This window comes from Salmo salar, chromosome ssa22 (assembly GCF_905237065.1).
Source record: "Salmo salar chromosome ssa22, Ssal_v3.1, whole genome shotgun sequence".
Taxonomy (NCBI): Eukaryota; Metazoa; Chordata; class Actinopteri; order Salmoniformes; family Salmonidae; genus Salmo; species Salmo salar.
Genome location: NC_059463.1, coordinates 39385863 through 39406805, shown reverse-complemented (window position 1 = coordinate 39406805; position 20943 = coordinate 39385863). Strand labels below are relative to the sequence as shown.

The 20943-nt window shown below is 41.6% G+C and overlaps 1 protein-coding gene across 17 annotated transcripts in view; it reads left to right on the top strand.

Moving 5' to 3' along the window:
- The window catches only part of LOC100380688 (calcium-dependent secretion activator 1), a 158319-nt gene that overhangs the window by 110673 nt on the left and 26703 nt on the right, over positions 1–20943 (top strand). For 5 of the 17 annotated variants that reach the window (XM_045705299.1, XM_045705298.1, XM_045705292.1 and 2 more), the window contains exons 11-19: positions 937–1149; positions 7771–7782; positions 11144–11280; positions 12067–12254; positions 13310–13411; positions 13540–13603; positions 14205–14328; positions 16185–16253; positions 20557–20663. In XM_045705299.1, the coding sequence (XP_045561255.1) occupies positions 937–1149; positions 7771–7782; positions 11144–11280; positions 12067–12254; positions 13310–13411; positions 13540–13603; positions 14205–14328; positions 16185–16253; positions 20557–20663 (1016 nt within the window). Of the gene's footprint in view, positions 1–936; positions 1150–7770; positions 7783–11143; positions 11281–12066; positions 12255–13309; positions 13412–13539; positions 13604–14204; positions 14329–16184; positions 16254–18558; positions 18595–20556; positions 20664–20943 lie in introns of all 17 variants that reach the window. The other 12 variants (XM_045705301.1, XM_045705297.1, XM_045705296.1 and 9 more) reach the window with 4 other exon arrangements.

Here is a 20943-nt window from a genome sequence, read left to right as displayed (position 1 = left end):
TCTTTGTCCCCATGTGCAGTTGCAAACCGTAGTCTGGCTTTTTTATGGCAGTTTTGGAGCAGTGGCTTCTTCCTTGCTGAGCGGCCTTTCAGGTTATGTCGATATAGGACTCGTTTTACTGTGGATATAGATACTCTTGTACCTGTTTCCTCCAGCATCTTCACAAGGTCCTTTGCTGTTGTTCTGGGATTGATTTGCACTTTTCGCACCAAAGTACGTTCATCTCCAGGAGACTGAACACGTCTCCTTCCTGAGCGGTATGACAGCTGCGTGGTCCCATGGTGTTTATACTTGCGTACTATTGTTTGTACAGATGAACGTGGTACCTTCAGGCGTTTGGATATTGTTCCCAAGGATGAACCAGACTTGTGGAGGTCTACAATTTTTTCTGAGGTCTTGGCTGATTTCTTTTGATTTTCCCATGATGTTAAGCAAGAGGCACTGGGTTTGAAGGTAGGCCTTGAAATACATCCACAGGTACACCTCCGATTGACTCAAATGATGTCAATTAGCCTAACAGAAGCTTCTAAAGCCATTACATCCTTTTCTGTAATTTTCCAAGCTGTTTAAAGGCACAGTCAACTTAGTGTATGTAAACTTCTGACCCACTGGAATTGTGATACAGTAAATTATAAGTGAAATGATCTGTCTGTAAACAATTGTTGGAAAAATTACTTGTGTCATGCACAAAGTAGATGTCCTAACCGACTTGCCAAAACTATAGTTTGTTTACAAGAAATTTGTGGAGTGCTTGGAAAACGAGTTTTAATGACTCCAACCAAAGTGTATGTAAACTTCCGACTTTAACTGTAAATACACACGTACACAAGCACAGATGGATGCATGCGCACACATACACATGCACGCACACACTTACGCACACACACATACACACACATACACAACTTGTCCCTAAACCCTCCTCTCTATCTCTAGGTCTGGATGGTGGGAGGACCTTCTTCAACGCAGTGAAGGAGGGCGACACTGTGATCTTTGCTAGTGATGACGAGCAAGACCGCATCCTGTGGGTCCAGGCCATGTACCGGGCCACCGGTCAGTCCCACAAGCCTGTGCCCCCCACCCAGGTCCAGAAACTCAACTCCAAGGGGGGCGCCGCCACCCAGATGGACGCGCCCATCTCCCAGTTCTGTGAGTAAACCAATACAAAACCTCAGCATCAGATCAACCAATCAGAAGGCAGTGTCAGGTTTCATCCCCCCAATCCCGTGACAGCTCTCATCCATAACATTTCACCACGCCATGCGTCTCTCCCCACGCCACACTGCAGGCACATACTGTAAGTGTTACACGCTGCTCTGTAGAACTAACGGCAACACACAGCCACGCACACGCACACACCCAAACTATCACACACACGCACGTAGGCACGCCTCCCTCGTTGCTGTATCACACAGAGTACTCAGCATCCTTTGGGCCTCCACTCACCATCACCAACCAGTCACACGTGGCATGTTTAAAGGTGCAACTTCACATAACTTTTTTTCCCCTTCAGTCTCTCTCTCTCTCTCTCTCTCTCTCTCTCTCTCTCTCTAAACATCAACAAAGCTGACAAACTAAATTGAGAAAGACTAAATGACGCCCGATGAGGTAGAATCTAGATTAAACCACCAAAAAGATGGTTAAGCCATGAAACATCAAGCTTCCAAACTTTTTTTGGTATTTTATTAGAATTCCCATTAGCTGTTGCAAAAGCAGCAGCTACTCATCCTGGGGTCCACACAAAACATGAAACAAAATACAGAATGACATAATAAAGAACATTATTAGACAAGAACAGCTCAAGGACAGAACTACATAAAAAATATATAAAAAAGATACACGTAGCCTACCTATCAATGCATACACTCAAACTATCTAGGTCACATTTTAGACTTTTGAATCCTCTTGAAACTTTTAAAAACTTTTTATGACATTTTGAGATAACAGTAGTACTTACTGTAAGTGTAATTTTTAAGACACTGCTAAGATGTCAGGGAGTATTGCATAATCACCCCAGACCCCAGCCTTCTGTATGGTAGAAAACAACAGCTGTTGAATTTCTGAGTTTCCGCTCACCCTGGCCCTGTCTCGGTCTAGCCACTGCTCTGTCAGTCTTCTCTGTAGTGTTAACCATTCCTCTACGTGTTACTGTACTTGCACCTTTAAGCAACCTACCTACTTATCCCCACTGGTCCTATACTGGTAAGACCAGTCCCCACTGGTCATTTACTGGTCAGACCTATCCCCACTGGTCAGATACTGGTAAAACCAATCCCGGCTGGTCAGATGCTGGTCAGACCTATCCCCACTGGTCATATACTGGTCAGACCTATCCCAACTGGTCAGATACTGGTCAGACCTATCCCAACTGGTCAGATACTGGTCAGACCTATCCCTACTGGTCAGATGCTGGTCAGACCTATCCCCACTGGTCATATACTGGTCAGACCTATCCCCACTGGTCATATACTGGTCAGACCTATCCCCACTGGTCAGATACTGGTAAGACCAATCCGCACTGGTCAGATGCTGGTCAGAACAGTCCCCAGTGGTCAGATACTGGTCAGACCTATCCCCACTGGTCAGATACTGGTCAGACCTATCCCCACTGGTCATATACTGGTCAGACCAATCCCCACTGGTCAGATGCTGCTCAGACCCAGTGGTCAGATACTGGTCAGACCTATCCCCATTGGTCAGATACTGGTAAGACCAATCCCCACTGGTCAGATGCTGGTCAGAACAATCCCCAGTGGTCAGATACTGGTCAGACCTATCCCCACTGGTCAGATACTGGTCAGACCTATCCCCACTGGTCAGATACTGGTCAGACCTATCCCCACTGGTCAGATACTGGTCAGACCTATCCCCACTGGTCAGATGCTGGTCAGACCTATCCCCACTGGTCATATACTGGTCAGACCTATCCCTACTGGTCAGATGCTGGTCAGACCTATCCCCACTGGTCACATGCTGGTAAGACCAGTCCCCACTGGTCATTTACTGGTCAGACCTATCCCCACTGGTCATATACTGGTCAGACCTATCCCCACTGGTCAGATACTGGTAAGATGATGTATCTGGTCCTATACTGATCAGACCTATCCCCACTGGTCAGATACTGGTCAGACCTATCCCCACTGGTCAGATACTGGTAAAAACCAATCCCGGCTGGTCAGATGCTGGTCAGACCTATCCCCACTGGTCATATACTGGTCAGACCTATCCCCACTGGTCATATACTGGTCAGACCTATCCCCACTGGTCAGATGCTGGTCAGACCTATCCCCACTGGTCAGATGCTGGTCAGACCTATCCCCACTGGTCATATACTGGTCAGACCTATCCCCACTGATCATATACTGGTCAGACCAATCCCCACTGGTCATATACTGGTCAGACCTATCCCCACTGGTCAGATACTGGTCAGACCTATCCCCACTGGTCAGATGCTGGTCAGACCTATCCCCACTGATCATATACTGGTCAGACCTATCCCCACTGGTCATATACTGGTAAGACCAAGCATCTGGTCAGATGCTGGTCAGACCTATCCCCACTGGTCCTATACTGGTAAGACCAAGCATCTGGTCAGATGCTGGTCAGACCTATCCCCACTGGTCCTATACTGGTAAGACCAAGCATCTGGCCAGATACTGGTCAGACCTGTCCCCAATGGTCCTATACTGGTCAGACCTAATCCCACTGGTCAGATACTGGTTAGACCAATCCCCACTGGTCATATACTGGTCAGACCTATTCCCACTGGTCAGATACTGGTTAGACCAATCCCCACTGGTCAGATGCTGGTCAGACCTATCCCCCTGGTCCTATACTGGTCAGATCTATCCCCACTGCTCAGATACTGGTCAGACCTATCCCCACTGGTCATATACTGGTCAGACCTATCCCCACAGGTCCTTTACCGGTCAGACCTATCCCCACTGGTCATATATTGGTCAGACCTATCCCCACTGGTCAGATACTGGTCAGAACAATCCCCACTGGTCATATACTGGTCAGACCTATCCCCACTGGTCAGATACTGGTCAGACCTATCCCCACTGGTCCTTTACCGGTCAGGCCTATCCCCACTGGTCATATACTGGTCAGACCTATCCCCACTGGTCATATACTGGTCAGACCTATCCCCACTGGTCCTTTACCGGTCAGACCTATCCCCACTGGTCATATACCGGTCAGACCTATCCCCACTGGTCATATACTGGTCAGACCTATCCCCAATGGTCAGATACTGGTCAGACCTATCCCCACTGGTCCTTTACCGGTCAGGCCTATCCCCACTGGTCATATACCGGTCAGACCTATCCCCACTGGTCATATATTGGTCAGACCTATCCTCACTGGTCAGATGCTGGTCAGAACAATCCCCACTGGTCAGATGCTGGTCAGACCTAATTCATTCAAATAACAGAATTGTGAACTTCACTTTAGTCAGAAGGCTACAATATGAACTAAATGACCATGGATTACTGTGTATAACATCAGACCTATCCCACTGGTCAGATACTGGTCAGACCAATCCCCACTGGTCAGATGCTGCTCAGACAAGATACTGGTCAGATCTATCCCCACTGGTCAGATACTGGTCAGACCTATCCCCACTGGTCAGATACTGGTCAGACCTATCCCCACTGGTCATATACTGGTCAGACCTATCCCCACTGGTCATATACTGGTCAGACCTATCCCCACTGGTCAGATGCTGGTCAGACCTATCCCCACTGGTCAAATACTGGTAAGACGAAGTATCTGGTCATATACTGGTCAGACCTATCCCCACTGGTCAGATGCTGGTCAGACCTATCCCCACTGGTCAGATACTGGTCAGACCTATCCCCACTGGTCATATACTGGTCAGACCTATCCCCACTGGTCATATACTGGTCAGACCTATATAAAAGTAAGACTACACAAATACACTGAGTGTACAAAACATTATGCTCTTTCCATGACATAGACTGACCAGGTGAATCCAGGTGAAAGCTATGATCCCTTATTGATGTCGCTTGTTAAATCCAATTCAGTCAGTGTAGATGAAGGGGAAGAGACAGGTTAAAGAAGGATGTTTAAGCCTTGAGACAATTGAGACATGGATTGTGTATGTGTGCCATTCAGAGTGTGAACTGGCAGGACAAAATATTTAAGTGCCTTTGAACTGGGTATGGTAGTAGGTGCCAGGCACACCGGTTCGTGTCAAGAACTGCAATGTTGCTGGGTTTTCACACTCAACAGTTTCCCATGTGTATCAAGAATGGCCCACCGCCCAAATGACATCCAACCAACTTGACACAACTGTGAGAAGCATTTGAGTCAAAATGGGCCAGCATCCCTGTGGAACGCTTTCGACACCTTGTAGAGTCCATGCCCTGACGAATTGAGGCTGATCTGAGGCCAAAAGGGATGCAACTCAATATTAGGAATGTGCTCTTAATGTTTTGTCCACTCAGTTTATGGCGTAATACGCTTAGGTTGTTGTTGTTTTACATGATAGATCTAATTTACACTTCATAAACACACTGAAACCTGAACAGGTTTAACTTAACTTGGGAAATTAATACACATTCTGTTATTTTACAACACTAAAGAACTCACCTTTTAAAACCAGACTGAATGCTGTGCTCACCATTGTTTCAATAAGGTGAGTGCAGTGTTCAGTCTGGTTAACCAGGCTAACTACTAAAGATCAATCCACAATAATAGATCCTGCTATTCAAAGCCAAACATGATCATGTATTTTGGTGTGCATCTTTCCTTTAACTCCTTTAGTTATTTGAAGGATTGTTCTTATGTCCAAACCGTTTTCGTTAGAGTCAACGGGTTGTAGAAAAAACATTTTTTTTCCTCCTTATAATATTGGCATTTTTATAACCAGAAAACAATTCAACAATAAAAACGTCCATATAGGTTTTTATACTGGAATTGCACTGTTTAGGTTAGACAAAAACACAGTTTATTTATTTAAAGAAAATCTATATTTTTAATGAATTACTCTTCATCTATAGCACATTGAAATAAGTAGCTCTAGTTTTCAACAGTTTTTATAAATATAATCTATAAATATACATTTTCTGTGGTATCCATTGGTTTCTTTGTCCAGTATGTGATTGTTATTGTGGTTAGATGGTTACATCCTCTATATAAGACCAGCCATACTGATGCCATTCAATGCCCCCTCACAGTGGCACAGACCTCCTTCCTCTACCGCCCTCCTCTCTGAAACACTGTGCCACACCAAGCGTAGATGTTTCACCCCACCCTGGTGGTCTTGAATGGCACAGAGGCCATAACATACACAACACCACCCCGTTACTCACCCCTCTCTCTCTTTCTCTCTTTTTCTCTCTTTTTCTCTCTCTCGCTCTCTCTCTCTCTCTCTCTCTCTCTCTCTCCTCTGAACTTTGCTGCAAATGATTTGTCTGATTCTAGAATGCAATGACAGTTCTGGAGCATTGGTTTGGAATGATAGGAAAGAAGTCTTTCTAAAGGAGAACTTACAGGCTAACTGCAACTCATTACCAGACTACATCACCTTGCTTTAAGTGGACTCTGATATTCATATCCATATAATAATAAACTATTCTGATAAAATGATAACATAAGATGGATATGTCAGGTCTATTGCTATTGAGTTAGCCATATTATGTTATTACTCTACATACATTTTTCCTCATAGATTCATAAGAGGATACTGGCATCATGTACACATCATCATATTAGAACTAGTAGGTGGTGTTGGACTGCTGGAGCCGGTAAATGTATGGGCTAGTGCTCCTCTACACTCTTTGAAAAAAAGGTGCTATCTAGAACTTAAATGGGTTCTTCAGCTGTCCCAATAGGATAACCCTTTGAATAACCCTTTTTGGTTCCAGGTTGAACCCTTTTGAGTTCCATTTAGAACCCTTTCCACAGAGGGTTCTACATGGAACCCAAAATAGTTCTACCTGGAACCAAAAAGGGTTCTTCTGTTGGGACAGCCGAATAACCATTTTGGAACCCTTTTTTCCAAGAGTGTAGTTAGTATAAGCTGGAGAAAGCAAAGTGAATCTATCATATTGTGATGGTAATGTATAATATATGTTAGAGGTAGTATTGTGAATAAGATAGAACTAGATCAGAATCCAGACTAAATCAACTGCAGCAGAGTGATGAGAACCCTTAACTACTTCTCTCTATCTCTTCTCAGTCTTCTCAATCTTCTCTCGATCTTCTCTCTCTCTTTTTCTCTCTCTTTCTTTTAATTATATATCTCAATCAATCTGTCCTTCTTTCGCTCTTTCTCTGTATACTTTTCACTACATCGATCTCTTTCTCTATTTCTCTCTTTCCCTTTCTTTCTTTCTTTCTTTCTTTCTTTCTTTCTTTCTTTCTTTCTTTCTTTCTTTCTTTCTTTCTTTCTTTCTTCTTTCTTTCTTTTCTTTCTTTCTTTCTTTCTTTCTTTCTTTCTTTCTCTATCTCTCTCTCTATCTCTCTCACTCACTCTCTTTCTGTTCTCTCACTTTCTCACTCTCTTTATCTTTTGTTCTTTCTTTCTCTCTCTCTCTCACTCTCTCTCTCTCTCTCTCTCTCTCCCATGTTGGTACAGGTTGTTGTTTTTTGAGTTGTGTTTTTCTTCCTCATGCTTTGCTTGTTACCCCTCTTTAGTATTGCAGCTGCTAGGTCAGGGTATCTCGTGTTTGCTCTCCTCCAGCCTTGTTGCTAGTCTTTATGTTATTCTGGTTTGTCCCTTCTTACCCCGCTGTCTTCTAGCTGGACTTAAGGGTAAGTGCTTCCCTGTAGCCGGCACAGCTCAGATAATCCCTGACGATTATCTGACAAATGCAACGTGCTTTCTCTCCTCTTTCCCTATCCTCCTACTCCCCCTCTTAAGTCTCCTCGCTTCATGTCTTTAGACATTAGTAGATAATGTCTTTTTAAGTATGATTTCTTCTCAATTTGAAGTTTTAAGTACCTATTAGCTTACATTCTTGACAGTTTAGGATGCATGTGTTTGATTCTTAGGCTTATAATTTGGCTCAGTAATGATTCTTAGGCTTATAATTTGGCTCAGTAATGATTCTACTTTATATGATGGTTATTATTAGGATTTTTTTGCATAATTGCCTTCTCTCCTTAATCTTATTGGTGTTCAAGGACCCCTCAGAGTAAAGCATAGAGATCGCCCAATGTGACATGATGCCATCAGAAAATAAAATTCCACAAAATGGCTGCTAGTTGTGACTCCATCAACAGTTATGTAAATTCAATCCATTTTTCAATTATATTTGAGTTTTAGAGAGCAGTAGTGGACAGTCCCATTTTTTCCTACCAGAACTTCGGTGCTTGTAATCAAGCTTGTTTTGTTTTAGAAAAAGCTTTTCACAACATGAACAAATGATTGAACATTTCCGTATTGTTAAATCCATTTTTCAAAGAGTAGAGCAGTTGGAAAGCTATGACGTTGGACATTTTGGTTGAGATTAGTTTGGACCCTTTTAGCAGGGTAACCTGATTCCTCTATACTAACATGGGTCATGCTTTACTATCGAGGGCTCAATTGTTTTTAGTTATTTTCTTTAGTGCTCTGTTCACGAGAGTTGGCAAATATGTACGCGGAGTATTCTGAATGACAATCACAAGGAGTAGCCATTGCCACCCCTTCCCAAACAATACTCTGGATGATCCCCTTTAATAGATGGGCCTGTAGACAGCAGCTATTCCCCCATAGTAGCACCTTTAGCAGGGAACAGATCTCATTTTGGTTTCTTTTGATTGCCCTTTGATTGCCTGAATTGGGGAACACCTTTGTTATGTATTATTCCGTTGATGGAATTGCAGGATTTTTATATTTTTTTCCCCCCCCTGCCATCTCCAAAAGAATGATCTAGTTTTTGCATCTGTCGGCTTGATGCTATATACCTATGTACTTGCATCAAATTGTATTGCTACTTTGTTAGAGATACTCCGGTAGTTGGTATGCCTGTTAGTTGTGCTCTATAAAGATCATGAATACACTGCAACATACTCAAGTATTGTCAACTTGCAAATGCCAAGAGAAAAAGGAATGCTCAAAAAATGGAATCCAAATGTTGAAAATAGATCTGCAGATGCATGACATAACATGTTGAAAGCACAATGAAAAGTCAAACTGTTCTATTTTGTCAGTGAGTATTTATTAACTACAGTATTTGCCTATGTTCAGTATGGAAAAACAATCCAGTCTTTTGAATCAATCATCTTGTCTTTAGATGATGACGTCATCATCGATAAGAACTCACAAAATATGATAATGTCCCCTATAGTTCATTTAGTCTATTAATCAAAAATCAAACTCCATTTTTTCATTTAAAACAGAAGAGATATTCCCCACCCCCCTCCTCCCGCCCACCTTCAAGCATTTTCTATCACATATCGCACCTTCACTCTGCCCTTATCGCAAACTTTCTCTCACCCTCACCCTTCCCTGTCCCTGTAACTCTCCCACCCCTTCTACTATCACTTCCTCCCCCACTTTCCTGGCAGTCTGTTTGTCCCTCATCTATTTCTCTCCCTTTGTCTCAGTCGTTCTCTCAGTCCCTTTCTTTCTTTCCTTCTCTCTCTCTCTCTCTCTCTCTCTCTTTTTTTTCACCCTCTGTTTCCTCTCACACCCTTGACTTTTGAACTCTATCTTCCCCTACAACATTTTTTTTTCTATCATATCTATAATTTCTTCCATGTCTCTCACCTCGCTCTCACCCCGGCTTTCATCTGTCTCTTACCCTGTGCTTACCCCTCTCTCCCTTTTATCTTGAGATAGGGACTTTTTATTCAGTTCCTAGAAAAACCAGGGATACATATTATTTTGGTCTAGTCCACTCATTTCAAAGATTAAGAAACAAAACATCTCCTAATTTGACGCTATAGAAGCCATTGAACCTATAGCTATCCTATCCTCAGCCGTTGCCCTCCATCCTCCTTGTATCTCTCCCTTTCTATGAACATGGGACTGACAGATGTCACTTGAGTTGACAGTTAGTAATGCTATAGTAACCCTCCTCTCAGCCAAGCCCACTCCCTTATCCACACGCCCTGCCCCCCTCACGTCATCCTCACTCCTTTCAGTGTCACACAATTGGACATGGCATATGTCACTCACCCACCCTAAGGAGAACATGAACATCAACCCCACTCTTGTCTCTATATTGAGTACCCCTCTTCATGCACACCTCATCTCATCACTGATCGAGATCTGACTATTTATATTATGTATCTCTGGAAAATGGGAGCAATATGTAGGCCTGTCTCATTTTTGATCAGGTACTGGTGATATTCTGCTTTTAGGCTTCTCATCAATGACTGTATTACATGAGGGTATTCTAGTCATTATTGTCATGACAGACAGAATACATATTGTTGTTTCAGAAGGTCATACATGCTAGTGTCTCCTGTACTTTCTTATGGTTCTCTGTCCTCAACTTATTCACTACAGTTTAAAGTATATTTAACAATCATACAACACTAATCAAATACCGTCAAAACATGGGCACTCGTTACTCGACCAGCTCCCAGAATGCATTTGTAAGAAGATAAGCAGTTCCTTAGACGCTAGCGTGTCCGCTACCCAACCTTTATGAAAACTTTCTTCCCTGTAGAATAGAAAACACTCTCCTCTTACAGTTTTTAATCCACTAGCCTTCATCCTTAAACCAGAGCTATTTGTTCATCTTAATAATTTAAGAAATCACTCTGTTCTCTTATTTCTGTTTTTGTTTTTCAGCACACGACCCATCATTGGTCAGGAACTGAGTGACATTCACCAATCATTCTCGAATGGCAGAATCTATTGAATACACATTACAAATGAGATTTGCATCCTATTCAATTTAACCCACTACTTCCTCAATACATGTTTTGGATCTAAGATGCCTAAAATGGTAGCCATTGAAATGTTAACAACACATACAGCAAAAAGCTGCAAGTTGATAATGTAAAGCTGTAAGTGTTTAGAATTGTCCCTAGCAAGAGCTCTAGTCAGACTGGCCCAGTGTGTTGTACTGTGTTGAGGTAGAGAGACATGCTATACTATTTTTCTGTGCTTCACTGATGCCCTATTCATCTGAATCCTGTCCTTTTCTCTGTGCTGGTTGGCTGGTTGGACACACAGACGCAGACAGAGCTCAGAAACACGGCATGGATGAGTTTATCTCGGCTAACCCCTGCAGCTTTGACCACGCCTCCCTGTTCGAGATCGTCCAGAGGCTCACGTTGGACCACAGGCTCAATGACACCTTCTGCTGCCTGGTGAGTGTCATTCTCCGTACCCACAGTACCGTGGAATAAGGATGAATGCATACATTAATAAAATGGTTTCCCAAAAGCACCTTAAGGCTAAGTTCATCGTAAGAACCTTCATAGGACCAAATCTCCAAACTGTTTCCCAAAACAATTGTTACTTAAGTTGCACTTGAAAGCGCTCGTTATTTACTGACTGCCTCAGACCACTTGTAGAACTGCTAAGTGCGTCGTTTCGTTAGATGCATTCAATTGATTTCTATTTTGCTAATTGTAGACTGCTGTCTATAATTTTTTCCTCAATATATTTAATGATGTGTAACAACAGGTGCCCAATGATGTACCAAATCTTGATTTAGTGCATTATTATAGAGTAAGCATTAGAATAAGCTGCCTCAATGTGTGCAGCCATGGGTGATAATATCTCTCTAGGAGCTGATCTGTAGTCAGTATTGTGGAATAATTCTAATGTTAAGGTAAGATTTCATTGGAGAAAGCTGATCCGAGAGCAGCACTGCCTTTCTTTTGATCCTATAAGCATCGATACTATGCCTCAATGACGTATTTAGTAAGTGGTCTCTATGCGTGGTGTTTTGGGAAACACATGCTACATCTTCGACCATTGTAGGAAAGATGCATCGTTAAAACACCCGTAAGCCTATGTTCCATCGCTATCGGGAAACTCTCTCACAGAGGGATGCTAGCGCCAAGGTCATTGTTTAGTTTGGGACAGGTGTTTGTTTGTGATTGTGATCATGGTGCTAACCTGCTAAAAACTCTTATGTGGTGTTTAAGGGATGGTTCAGCCCGGGCCAAGTGTTTGTCCTGGATGAGTACTGCTCCAGGAATGGCGTGCGTGGGTGTCATAGACACCTGGGTTACCTAGGCGACCTGCTGGAGAGGGCAGACAGAGGAGCCATGATCGACCCCACCCTGCTGCACTACAGCTTTGCTTTCTGCGCATCCCATGTCCACGGAAACAGGTAAAGTCTACACCCCATTCAACCTGGGTCTCCTGCTCATTAATCCAAAGTCTTCACATTGGACCAAGAGGAAATGCTCAAGGTCAAGGTGCAGCACTGGGCTTACATGTCTCAGGCAGGGCAATCTACTCACATTATTCTAAATCACCACCATAGTCTATGGCAAGAGAGATGGCTAAACTTCAAACATCAAATACGCACTCAAAGGTCTTCAAATGACAAAAGAAGAGAAGGAAGGAAGGAAGGAAAGAAGAGCTGGCCATAGTGAGAGAAGACAAGGGTCAGATTCCTCTAAAGCATCCGAGCATCTTTTCTTATTGTTTTATGATTTTCCATTGTTATTGTCATTAATGTTTGCATATGATTTATTACTATTTTGGTCATTTTGTCCTCTATATTATCATGTTATCATTTTGTCCTGTATGTTATCATGTTATCATTTTGTCCTGTATGTTATCATGTTATCATTTTGTCCTGTATGTTATCATTTTGTCATCTCTTTTTTTTACTAATCAGTTACATATACTTTGTTTTCCACTATTCCTCTTCTCTTTCTCTTATTTTCCATTCCTCGTCTTTTGCTGCCCTGTTCAGTCTTATTATGTAGATGTTGCTCATCCTCCCATGCATCCCTATAAAGTCAGAGAGGGCAGCGGTTACTGGGGGCCACTGATGGGTTGTCAGGGACCCTGGGGCCCTGGCGGCCACCAGAACCTAGGACCAGGGGCTGCGGGCTCTAAACAGGGAAGAAAAGATATGAAGTTTAGAAAGAAAAGAGAATCCAAATCGTCCAAGAGCCCATCAGGTAAGATACTGTACTGTATAATAACAAACATTGAAGGTTAGTAAACATGCTGAAGAATGATTCTGTTTCACTCACACAAGCAGCAGTACAATCATGGAGAACTAAATTATCACACTGTTTTGGTGTAAATTGCTGTATTGTTCCTTTTTGTAGGGGCTCTAACTGGTGGCTCTGCAACTGCATGATTGGCTGGGCTGATGTGTTTGCGTTGTGTTTATGTTTTGTTTGTATTGTATGATGTCATCCTCAGGCCTGATGGACTGGGAACAGTGAAGGTGGATGAGAAGGAGCGCTTTGAAGAAATCAAAGAGCGGTTGCGGGTGATCCTGGAACACCAGATCACTAACTTCAGGTGACTGCTTCCTACTGGTCATCCATCCATCCAACTATCCGGCCTCATCTATTGTTCTGTTCATCATTGCTCATTTTTCCCTAGTGAGTTTTATTTCATTGTGATTCTACTCTTTTATCTTACTGTAGATATTGTTTCCCGTTCGGCCGTCCAGAGGGAGCGCTGAAGGCCACTCTGTCTTTGCTGGAAAGGGTTTGTACATTTAGATGACTCCAATCTTTTCTTTCACATTTTACAGAAACTTTGCAGGTCATGAATGATTCACATTTTACAGAAACTTTGCAGGTCATGAATGATTCACATTTTACAGAAACTTTGCAGGTCATGGATGAATCACATTTTACAGAAACTTTGCAGGTCATGAATGATTCACATTTTACAGACACTTTGCAGGTCATGAATGATTCACATTTTACAGAAACTTTGCAGGTCATGAATGATTCACATTTTACAGAAACTTTGCAGGTCATGAATGATTCACATTTTACAGAAACTTTGCAGGTCATGAATGATTCACATTTTACAGAAATTTTGCTGGTCATGAATGATTGATATTTTACAGAAACTTTGCAGGTCATGAATGATTCTCATTTTACAGAAACTTTGTAGGTCATGAATGATTCTCATTTTACAGAAACTTTGCAGGTCATGAATGAATCACATCTCGTTGCTCATATAATCTCATATATATGCTTGAAAAAGGAAATTGAAAATGAAAACTATTGTAAGCTAAACTGTAATTCAGTGGTGAGACTCTAAGGAAGACTTGTCCTGCCCTGTTTCTCACTTTCAGGTGCTGATGAAGGACATTGTGACTCCCGTCCCACAAGAGGAAGTGAAGGGAGTCATCCGTAAATGTTTGGAGCAGGCTGCTCAGCTCAACTACGCTAAAATCACAGAATACGCTCAAATGGAAGGTAACTATCCATCATTTACATATATAGACACACCTTCAGAATGCAATAGCATTTACCTCTGTTGGTAAATTATAGGTCGTTGTTGCTTTGAAACATGTAACTGATTGTTTTTCTTTTGATGATTGTAACTATTAAATAATGACCTCTTTCAGTACTTTAGTGACTTTTGAGTCATTCTGGGGGTGTCTATGTGGAACAGGCGCGTCAAACATTCTGCTCTCTTTCGGAAGTGACTTGTCTTTTACACTTTGATTCATATTTTAGCATCCTACAGTGGGAATCCTTTCAATATTAACCTGGACAAGAAAACAAGTACTGAAGAAACATACTGATATATCTTATTTTTTTTTTACCAGAGATGTGGATTACATTTTTTCTCACATGATGAATTCAAGAGGAGCAGCCTATACAGTATTTTTTCATTTGACAGATTGGTTGTCACTTGTTTGTCACTCAGCCATTTCTCTCCCCCTTGTTTCAGGCAGGCTGCTTTAGCTGTGGTGTTCTGTACTCTACTTTACTCTACTCTATTGAACTGTACTCTACTGTACTCTACTGAACTGTACTCTACTGTACTCTGCTGTACTGTACTGTACTGTACTGTACTGTACTGTACTGTACTGAACTGAATTGTATTGTCCTCTACTGTACTCTACTGTACTCTACTGTACTGTTTTGTACTGTAGGTGAAGTTGGCTTTCTGTATAGGTGTTGTGAGTAAAAATGCATTCAAATCCAAAGTTTTGGATTCAAGCCCTGTTGATATACTGGGCTGGCCCCCCTTTTACTGTACCTTGACTCTAGCTGTATCCTGGCCTATGGCATGTGGTGATTTAACAGTATAGTGCGCAGTATATATTATAGATCTACATTATGCAGTAAAGATAATCAGTAGCTAGAATCAGATCTCCCCTGAAGAGAACCCCCCTCTCAAGACTCCAGGGCCTACAATCTGCCTCTCTTCTTCTCCTTTCCTAGGGACCCTTGTCCTTCTCTCCCTCTCCTTTCCGCCCTCTTTCTCCTTCTCCCTTTCCTTCCCCTTTGTCTTATTCCTCCGGCGGACCACTGCCCTCCTCTCCCTAGTCCTCTGCTGTCCTCTTCCTCCCTCTCCTCTTATTGGCTTCACCACATTTATCACCTCACATTTCTGTGATACTTGGTTTTGAAGCCAATGAAAAAGAATGTTGGGATTGGACAAAGACAACCCAGCATCTGTCACCTGCATGTGCTACAGGACATTATGGAAAGGTTTGTCTTTATAGGCATGGACTAGCCACTACATATCACACTTTACCTTTAAAAACAGCCCTTTTGCAAATGCCATATACAGTACTCTATTCTTGCTTGCATAACACCATTTTGGTTTCCCTATAAAGTCAAATGCATAGCTTGCATTGACATGCATGTCAACAGGTTGATTCCAAAATGTGTAGTCAATACATAGAAAGACATTCTTATGGTGCCGAAGGTACTTGGGTGTTTATCCCTTACTATCTTGAAAATATACCAAGTAGAATTTGTCTCCCTGTCCTTGTGATGCTGTTGGTCCAATAGTCCTAAAACAATCATTATTGGACCCAGTCATCCATAGTCCAAACCCAAGTCAATACTCACCATTGTTGTGTTCATTAGGCCACCAAATGGAAGAAAACAAACTGAAACAGCGAAGATCTACCTGGACATGTCCAATAAGAAACGTTTTGTTTTGTTTTCTGTTACAAAAAGTGTTGCTATGGTGTGCCCTAATGAACATGACCCAGGACAGTTCTCTACCTTCCCATCTCCTCTGACCTTTAACCTCTCACCCTATCCTCTGACCCCAGACTCTTGCATGTCCCAATCCTCCTCTTTTGTAGGGAGAAAGAGGGAAATGTTTGAGCACCCTGTCTTCTGCTTGGCGTCACAAGTGATGGATTTAACCATCCGTGAGTACCTGCCTCATCCTTCCCTGTCTCTCCTCCCTCCCTCTTTCAACCTTCTTTGACCACATCACCCCCTCCCTCCTTCCCTCCCTCCCTCACTCCCCTCAGAGATGTCCACTCCTCCTTCCTCCTTTGTGCTTTTTTTTAGTCTATCGCTCATGTCTGTGAGAGCGAGTGGGGGGAGAGAGAGAGTCAGTCTGGTCTGTGGAGGTCTGTCTGAGAAGCCAGTACTTCTAGGGACCTACAGTTACACATATGTTTGTGACCCACATGAATGATCTGTCGGTCTGGTCTGTAAGCTTATTTCTTTTGGTTGGACATACGCCCATGCCCACCCATGTGACTTGAATGCATTTTTTACATTGCTTCTGTGTTATCTCCTTCAGTCGTCTGATCATGTGTCAGTGTGTGGTACGCTCGCCACGCTGCGCTGTGCGCTGGGACAGACAGGTATGATGCTATGTCACTGCCAGAGACAGAGATGGAGGCCATAGAAAAGAGCAGCAGCTGCAGGCAGAGCTACAATACCAGGAGGACAGAAAGGATTGCCTATAATATGTGTTTTAACTCAGCTCAACTCACCACCGGTCAATGTGTCCTGTCTTTGGTTCAAGCAGCTGTTGTTCGTCTTATGTCTAAGTTCATGACGGTCTAAAGCTGTCTGTCTGTTACTGTTAACTGCATCCTGTTGTTGTTGCTTCTTTAATGTTGACTTCTCCTCAGGCTAATGTCTCAGCGTTTCAGAGTGTCTGTACCAATCTGTACGTCTGTGGAGTTTTGTCAACTACTGTAGCTACCTAACATATTCAACTACTGTAGCGATCTAACATATTCAACTATTGTAGCTACCTAACATATTCAACTACTGTAGCTATCTAACATATTCAACTACTGTAGCTACCTAACATATTCAACTACTGTAGCTACCTAACATATTCTACTACTGTAGCTATCTAACATATTCAACTACTGTAGCTACCTAACACATTCAACTACTGTAGCTACCTAACATATTCAACTACTGTAGCTACCTAACATATTCAACTACTGTAGCTACCTAACATATTCAACTACTGTAGCTACCTAACACATTCAACTACTGTAACTATCTAACATATTCAACTACTGTAGCTACCTAACATATTCAACTACTGTAACTACCTAACACATTCAACTACTGTAACTACCTAACACATTCAACTACTGTAGCTACCTAACACATTCAACTACTGTAACTATCTAACATATTCAACTACTGTAGCTACCTAACATATTCAACTACTGTAACTACCTAACACATTCAACTACTGTAGCTACCTAACACATTCAACTACTGTAACTATCTAACACATTCAACTACTGTAGCTACCTAACACATTCAACTACTGTAACTACCTAACACATTCAACTACTGTAACTATCTAACACATTCAACTACTGTAACTAACGAAACACATTCAACTACTGTAACTACCTAACACATTCAACTACTGTAACTATCTAACACATTCAACTACTGTAACTATCTAACACATTCAACTACTGTAGCTACCTAACACATTCAACTACTGTAACTACCTAACACATTCCACTACTGCAACTATCTAACACATTCAACTACTGTAACTATCTAACACATTCAACTACTGTAGCTACCTAACACATTCAACTATTGTAGCTACCTAACATATTCAACTACTGTAGCTACCTAACACATTCAACTACTGTAACTAACGAACACATTCAACTACTGTAACTATCTAACACATTCAACTACTGTAGCTACCTAACACATTCAACTACTGTAGCTACCTAACATATTCAACTACTGTAGCTACCTAACACATTCAACTACTGTAACTAACGAACACATTCAACTACTGTAACTATCTAACACATTCAACTACTGTAACTATCTAACACATTCAACTACTGTAGCTACCTAACATATTCAACTACTGTAGCTACCTAACACATTCAACTACTGTAACTATCTAACACATTCAACTACTGTAGCTACCTAACATATTCAACTATTGCAGCTACCTAACATATTCAACTACTGTAGCTACCTAACACATTCAACTACTGTAACTAACGAACACATTCAACTACTGTAACTACTAACACATTCAACTACTGTAACTATCTAACACATTCAACTACTGTAGCTTCTCTCAGATGGAGAAGCGTAAAGCATGACATCTTTCCTCTCTCTTCTGGAAGATAAACTAATAACCATGGTGTTATAAACCTAAATATCTCTTCTTTTCTCTTTCTTGTCTTTCTTTTCTCTCTCTCTTTCAAGTTGAGAAAGATAAAAAGCCGGATCCAAATGATCCAGGTGAAGCCCTGTTTGACTTTTAGCTTAGCCCCAATACACACCTACCCTAAACACACATACACACACTCACGTGCACGCATGCATGCACGCACACACACACACACACACACACACACACACACACACACACACACACACACACACACACACACACACACACACACACACACACACACACACACACTTAAACACATACAATACATACATCATATAAACACACATAAACCCCTTTCAAATTCGCCCTCATGTCTTGGCATGGCAACATTTAGCACACTAATATTTGTGTAGTGATTGTATTACTTTATAACAACATACTGGGATAATATATACTGTAGATGCATTCATGAATGATTTTCCATTGTTTTTCCTGATACTATGATACATGTATTGAATAAAGCAAAAATACATCAGAAACATAAGCAAAACAATCTCTCACAAATATGCAGACAAAAGGTAGCATCTCCAATGTGTTGAGAGAAATAATGCAATACGAGCTTGCTTAAATATATCTGGCTATCAGTTTTCAAGTATACAATGAGTAAAATTATTACAAATGATTACATTTGTATACAAAATAGATTCCATTCTCTGATAACATGATATATTTCATAAAACAGATGAACACATTGGATATGGATGAAGTATGATACATTTGACAATGATAATCACCACATTATCATTCTGCTCATTATACTTCAGTGTAAGGTCTAAAGACCAACATAAAGGCTCTGTAAGGAATCCTCTGCATGATCTCTCGTTAGCCTTATTAACTGTGCTGTGGGGTTCAGGGTCCTTTTAGCTGCATGGCTACTTAGTAGTCAAGGTAGTACATAGCATAGAGCAGGGTTCCCCAAATGGCGGCCCGACAGTAGTTGGTTTTATTTTGCCCCTAAGTTTTCTTAGACATTTTTAAAATAATTTTCATTGTTGAAATAAAAGACTGTAAAAACACCAGGAAATCAGCCCCAAGTAATTTTAAATTAAGAAATCTGTTCCAAAGTATTTCCATGCATAATAGAGAGACAGCTGAACATATACAAATGTAAGCAAGGTTTGAAATGATTACGTTTTAGTAAAATATTATATCTGTTTGGGCTTCTTGCGATCAATTTGCAGTCTACAAATGATTTGTAATTATGTTCCGGCCCCCCGACCATCCGCTCCAGAAGAAAATTGGCCTGCAGCTGAATCTAGTTGATGATCCCTGGCATAGAGTATATGACGTGTGACTAAAATATTTTGAGAATAAATAGGCTACACTGAAAGTATCATTTCAACATTTAGACAGATATGATAAAAGTGATATGATGAAATTATAATTTACCAATATTAACTCTGCACAGTTCTATCTCCTTATTTCAAATTCTTATTTCAAATTAATTTGAGCCGTCCAATTAAATGTCCTGATGTTTTGCCACATTATTGTTAATAATCTGAATGCCTAATTTCACCATAATCAATTGTCCATTCAATTGTATGTCAACAGATAAAATGTATATGAAAAAAAGTGTCCAGGTTCACCCTAGATCTTACCAGCGATATCTGTTACAAACTCAACATTGAAAATCCCAAGCAACAAAAGCATGAAGAGCACAAGAGCATTTTGCATGATAGTATAACAATGCATTTGATTTCTCCATGGGATTGATTTAGTCCATCACTTCTACCCGACTGTGTTGTCCCATATCACCTCACACTAACTGTTTACACACCATGTACAAGTACCAGTTCATTGGGGGCATGCTTTAGAAACCATGACACTCTCATCTTCAATGCTGGTGGTCAGTGTGGTCTGTGTGCGCCAGAGAGAACCCAGAGCACTTATTATGTCTTTCATTTAAAATATCTCTGGAGTTAACGAAATCGATGGGAAAACCATTCTAACAGATTCTGTTAGCTACCCCACTCTGCCTAATTAACCACCCACCCCCCCCACCCCTGCCCCCCACCCTTCTGCTCCAGAGAACGTAGGCCGGTTAGTCACGCCCGCCAAAAAACTGGAGGACACTATTCGCCTGGCCGAGCTAGTCATAGAGGTCCTCCAGCAGAACCAGGAACATCATGCGGAGGTGAGTGAGTAACCCCTCCTCTCCTCCTTCTCTCATCCCTCTCTTTGTCTATGTCACTTCTTTACCTCCTCTGAAACCTCCTTCATGGCATGGAGGATGGAGCTAGTCCATTCCTTCCTGACACCTTTATATGTAATGCTGTCTTTGTGTATGGATGCATTTTTTAATCAAATATTTAATACACAGCCCGAAATCCTTAATGGGAGATGAATGTTAACATTGTACCAGGCACTATTTCTACCAGAGGAGGCATTTTAAAGTAGGAAGTGTACAGTTCCCT